This window comes from Enhydra lutris, unplaced genomic scaffold (genome assembly GCF_002288905.1).
Source record: "Enhydra lutris kenyoni isolate GAN:26980312 unplaced genomic scaffold, ASM228890v2 scaffoldscaffold4, whole genome shotgun sequence".
Classification (NCBI taxonomy): domain Eukaryota; kingdom Metazoa; phylum Chordata; class Mammalia; order Carnivora; family Mustelidae; genus Enhydra; species Enhydra lutris.
This window is the reverse complement of record NW_019154088.1, coordinates 56,387,372-56,393,375: the sequence shown is the minus strand read 5'-3', so window position 1 is coordinate 56,393,375 and position 6,004 is coordinate 56,387,372. Positions and strand designations below refer to the sequence as shown.

General features: G+C 32.5%; 1 protein-coding gene across 1 annotated transcript in view; it reads left to right on the top strand.

The window, feature by feature from the left end:
* Positions 1-3,703, top strand: part of LOC111162449 (chromosome unknown C14orf39 homolog) — a 58,803-nt gene extending 55,100 nt beyond the window's left edge. Inside the window, exons 16-17 of the mRNA XM_022526883.1 lie at positions 851-908; positions 3,507-3,703. Of these exons, the coding sequence (XP_022382591.1) occupies positions 851-908; positions 3,507-3,703 (255 nt within the window). The remainder of the gene's footprint in view (positions 1-850; positions 909-3,506) is intronic.
* Positions 3,704-6,004: the final 2,301 nt, after the last annotated feature.

The window sequence follows — 6,004 nt, the reverse complement described above, 5'->3', positions numbered from 1 at the left end:
CCCCCCATTAACCCTCAGTTTGTTTTGTGAGATTAAGAGTCACTTATGGTTTGTCTCCCTCCCAATCCCATCTTGAAGAAACAGACTCTTAACTATAAGAACAAACTGATGGCTACCAGAGGGTAGGGGGTGGGGGGATGGACTAATTAAGGAGTGCACTTATGATGAGCACTGGGTGTTGTAAGTGTTGAATCATTAAATTGTTCATCTGAAACTAATATCACACTGTATGTTTTTAAATAAAAACTTTTAAAAAAGAAAGAAACTGTATGGTATATTCATATGGAAGAATATGAAAATTCCATGAAAAGAATCTGGTTTTAGAAGAATAGTGACATGGGAAAATGCTCATTATGCAGCATTAAGAGAAAAAAAGGGGACAGAAAACTGTGTTGTCATGAGCCCATTTTAAAAAAAAACCTATTTTACAAAGAAAAATTATTTTGGCAGCAAAACTTGATCTGAACTGACATGAAGCTGTCATATTTCCTATTATTTTTTACAAGCTGGAGAACAATACCAAGGACCTGTTATGTAAAAGGCCTCCAGAATAAAGCAAAAGTTAATTAGAATTTTAGGTTATATTAATATTCCAAAATAGGAACTATCTTTAGTACACTATGTATATCCTTTTAATGTATTATCTATTGCCAGAATCAAATCAATAAGCCTTATTTTAATATAAGCAAATGATAGGTTTTAAAGCACAGTAATGTGCTGTATAGAATGTTGCCATTTGTCTACTATAATTATGCTTACTAGAAGAACCAGGCTTTATATTCAAATATAAATGCCATATATGCTGTTTTACTGATTTCTTGAGTAATACTGAATAGAAATTATTTTTCAGTTTAATGAACATTATTCTGCTGGAAATTTAAATCCTCTCTCATCACAACAAGAAATTGGTAAGTGATTTGAAGTTTGCTACATACAAAAACATGTTAACTTCCTCACTTTTTATTTAGTTTGCTTTCTGATTTTCTCAGGCCCTCAGTTTATTCTCTTAAAATTCTATTATCTCTGCACCACTCACTAATTATTTTTTGCAACAATTTATCTTCTTTCACTACTCCACTAAATTCTCCAATAACTACTAGTGACTTAACAATTATTAAACATTATGGGTGTTTTGTATTTATTATCATATTCACTATCTTTGTAGCATTTGGAATAGTTGATTATTCTCATCTTCTTTCTGAAGTTTTTAGATTTCCTCCTATATCTCTGGTGCTTTTTATTGGGTCTTCTTTCTTCTCTTATCCCATGACTGATTCATTCAACATATGAATATGTATGTGTATACATATAATATATTTTATATTCAGTACTGCTTTAGTTCTGGTGATAGATTAGTGGACATTTCTTTTTTCTTTTTTTCTTTTTTCTTTCTTTTCTTTTGGTTCCACATACAAATGAGATCATACATTATTTGTCTTACTCTGTCTGACTTACTTCACTTAGCATAATGCTATTAGTGTTACTATAAATAGCAAGGTTTCCTGGCTTTTTCATGGCTCGATAATATTCCATTGTGTGTGTATATGTATATATATACATAGATATTTCTTTTCCTTGCCTGACTGCTCTATCTAGGACTTCCAGTACTACTTTGAATAGGAGTGGTTAAGAGTAGGCACTCTTGCTTTGTTCCTGATGTTAAAGGAAAACCTCTCCTCCTTTCACCATTGAGTATAGTGTTACCTGTGGCCTTGTCATATATGGCTTTTATTATGTTGAGATAGGTTCCTTCTATGCCTAAATTGAATTTTTATCATGAATGGATGTTGAATTTTGTCGAATGCTTTTTCTGCATCTATGGAGATGATCATATGATTATTTTCTTTTATTCTGCTAATGTGATGTATCTAACCTCATTCCAACATACATTTAAAGCCTTTTCTAATAAAAATAACATATGCTTTTACCAGACCAAAGAACAAACTACAACCCAAATATGCCCACACTTTCTTACCCACTTATTTCTTCCTGAAATCCTCAACTTCCATTTCTTTCTAACCGTCTTCCAAGACCAGGTTCCATAAATCCTTTTATTTCCCTTCAACTTTTCATCCCCAAAGGATCTCTCCTTCAATTTTCTATATTTTCTTTTTCTATATACCTTAAAATATTCTGTTGTCTGTTGTTATTTATTAACATATAAAATCTCTTCACAGATCTTTGAGGACAGGGATTCTGTTTTATTCACCTTTGTATTGTCTACAACAACTTGCACATTAAACTATTATTTTATTTATAATGAGTATAGGAGGTTTTTTTTTTTTACAATTTTATTTATTTGACAGACAAAGATCACAAGTAGACAGAGAGGCAGGCAGGGAGAGAGGAGGAAGCAGGCTCCCTGCTGAGCACAGAGCCAGATGCGATGCAGAGCTCTCTCTCTAAAAAATAAATAAAAATGAAATCTTAAAAAATTCCTTTTAGAACTGTAGAAGCCTTTTCACTGTTCTGTTCATTTCCTTGAACAATGCCACAAACAGTACATTGTAGTAACTCATAAACAATAGTTGAATAAGCTTGATTTCGGCAGTATCTCTCAGACCCAATGTCTTTCCCCATTCACTTTGCTATGATTGTAAGATCAAGCCTTCATTTCTTTCCTGTTATCCCCACTTGTAGACACTCTACTGTTCCAAACTTCCTATGTATTCTTTCATTAGTGAGCCTTATAAAAAAAAATTGTTTCAATTATTTTGGTGGGGGCACAGAAAAAGGGAGAGTGAGAATCTTAAGCAGGTCTACACTCAGTGTGGATAAGGAGGCAGGGCTTGATCTCACAATCCTGAGATCGTGACCCGAGCCAAAATCAAGAGTCCATTGCTTAACTGACTGAGCCACCCTGGTGCCTCTCCACTTTAATGGCTTCCTCTTACATATAAAATAAAGTCCGGATTCTGTAGTTGGCCGTTCAGTAGTCTTCCCAAGCTCATCTTTATTAATACCCTTTTAATAACTTTTTATTATTTCTCAGTGTTCCTGACAAGCTAAATTGATTTCTGTTACCCTTATACTTCCTATGCATGCCTGTTTCTGTGCTTCTGTGCTGTTCTTTCCAGTTGAGGTGTTTTACCCCTTTTTCTGCCATATATACTAGCCTTTATTATACTCAAGTTCAAGTTACTTAAAAGTAATTTTGGATCTATTTGATTTTTCATAGTACAGAGGACAGCTCTTTTCACATAAGAATACAATTATTAATAATTGTAATTATTTGGTAGTAACTATGCAGAATTAGTGCTAGGTATAATTTAGCTACTAAAAATGCTTTTAAAACTACTGTTTCACTTACATTTCACTGTTGAGTATAAAGAGTGGTGCCTTAACTTATTAATTATTATTTAATTATTAATAATATTAACAATATTAATAATCACTTAAGTGATTCAGTGTTACCCTATTTATTGTTTACAGTATACCATAATTTAAAAGATTATGCAAATTATGTAACATGAATAGCATGGTATTGAAATGTTTACCTTCCTCAGGAAACTTATTTGGAAAACCAGAAGGAGAAGATGCTTTCACATTTTCTTTTTCATCAGACTCTTCAACTCATACATTTGGAACTGGAAAAGATGATTTTAGTTTTCCATTTTCATTTGAACAGGATCAAAACTCAACACCTTCTGTAAAAGGTTTTTCGTCTTCCTCACAAAGTACAACACAATTTACTTTTTTTTGAACTCATTACTAATTTCTCAAATTATTTAACTGCTCTGTAATCATCTAAGGCATAAATTTACATTATTACTTAAAAATGAAGACTACTTTCTTTTCTTGATTAAAGCAGTAATGGGTTACCATAGTTACATTATTTGATTATATATTTAAATATTGAGGGAAATTAACCCTATGTCATCAAATTTTGTTTTATTTGAAGCATTTGCTGTTGTAATTTATTTTGGTTTTGATTTTGCGAGCCCTATTTAGGCAGAATTAATCTTAATAGAATTTGATGCTTTTTCATTAATCTTTACTATAAGTATTAAGCCTGCTTCTCTCTAGAACCTGAGTTTCATTCTGGTAGTATTTTAGGCATTTTGATAAGAACAAGAACTTTAGGCTATCAGAAGACTTTTTGGTAGTAACTATGCAGAATTAGTGCTTAGGTGTACTTTAGCTACTCAAAAATGCTTTTAAAACTACTGTTTCACTTACACTTCACTGTTGCAGTATAAAGAGTGGTGTTTTAATAATAATTTCACAGAATTCATGTTATTGATAGTGAATAAAATATGTTACTTTCTTCTAATACAACAAATAATAAAAGTCTAATTTTATCAGTTATTCTAGCATCTTTAGTGGAAAGCAGTTAAATATGAAGGGCTGGAGTAATTTTTGAAAATTAGATCATTGTATTAATGATAATACTGTTATATTTTCTTGCTTAAACTTTTTTGAGGAACATTTAAAATTTTGTTTTCTGTTTCTAACAAAAAAATTGGCTCTCACGTTTTATATGCAGTATTTGCTTGTGAATTATGTAAGTGAAATGAAGATATTTAAATTTTGATGAAATTATATGAATGTATTGTTCAATGTCTGTATTTTGTGCTTTCTAAATTGGTTACATTGAGTTATTGAGTAATAAAGAGTCTTGACACCAAATTCTGGTGTGTGAGTGGTGACAGATTTTAAGTTTCATTGCATTTTCTTTCCCTTCTGCTCCACATCTGATCAAGCTGATAAGAAAGCCCAGGGATTCCCACCTTTAGCACCAGTGGGAAGTTCAAGCCCTGTATAGGAACTCTGGTTCTGGACCCACCCACAACCATAAAAACCCACAGCCATTGATCTCTCAAGCCATTTTAAGACAAACTACGTAGTCCTGCCTGCTCTTTTTAGAAAAACGTCTTTATATGAATAATAAACATTTTCATACTCTACTGGGGTGGGTGTATGTGGTGCTGTTAGTCTCAATATCCAAGCCAAATTTTGGTGAGAGTCTCTCTTGCTTCTTCAGGGTGTCTGCAACATATCACAATTGTGTTAAATTAAGCCTTCCCAAAGACTTGACAGAAGTCAGAGAATAATACAGCTAATGAGAGAAAGAATTTTTTTTAAGATTTTATTTATTTATTTGACAGAGATCACAAGTAGGCAGAAAGGCAAGCGGGGGCGGGGCGGGGGGGAAGCAGGCTCCCTGCTGAGCAGAGAGCCCAATGTGGGGCTCAATCCCAAGACCCTGGTATCATGACCTGAGCCGAAAGCAGAGGCTTTAACCTACTGAGCCACCCAGGCGCCCCTGAGAGAAAGAATTTAAGAAAACTTAGGACTGTGTTTTAAAAATAAAAGCTTCAACAACTTGATGAAAGCTGAAATTTTCAGTTAAAACCTGGGCTTTTTATATCAAGTATTTTATTGACCCTATGATTTAATTAATTGGTGGTTTTTGATATAATAACAGACATTGGCTATATATGAGGAAAGAGAAAATGTTGTAATTGGTTTATTTGTTATTTAAAAGGTTCAAAACTAGTTTTAGCTTTGAGAAACCCAGTGATTTCATCGTTTATTTTTACTTTAAATAGAGAAATGCCTAGCACACTGGTATCATGTATCAATAAAAGAGACAAAATAAGCATTTTTAAAGTATCTATAGTGTGCATGGCATTTTGAGGATATATAGAAGAGCTAAAGACACAGTCTTACACTCAAAGAATTTATAATTTAGTTGAGGAGACATAACTTATGAAACAAAAACATTACAATAAAATAGTTCATGATCAAATTCTATAGTTTATAACTTGGTCTGTGGTAGAAAAGAGATTGAGTGCTTTAAGAATTATAAAAAGGAAGGTTATCATAAAGTGGAAAGCCTGGGAAGGATTCATTGACGAGGTAGGATTTGAATTAGGACATTAAAGGTCTGTAGATAGTAAAATTATTGAGTGTCAATGTTGTTGTTGTTTTTTTAGCTTTGCACTTTTTGTTGCCTAACTTTAGTGACTGTTTAATAAGATTTCATTAATTTTTTGTTGAA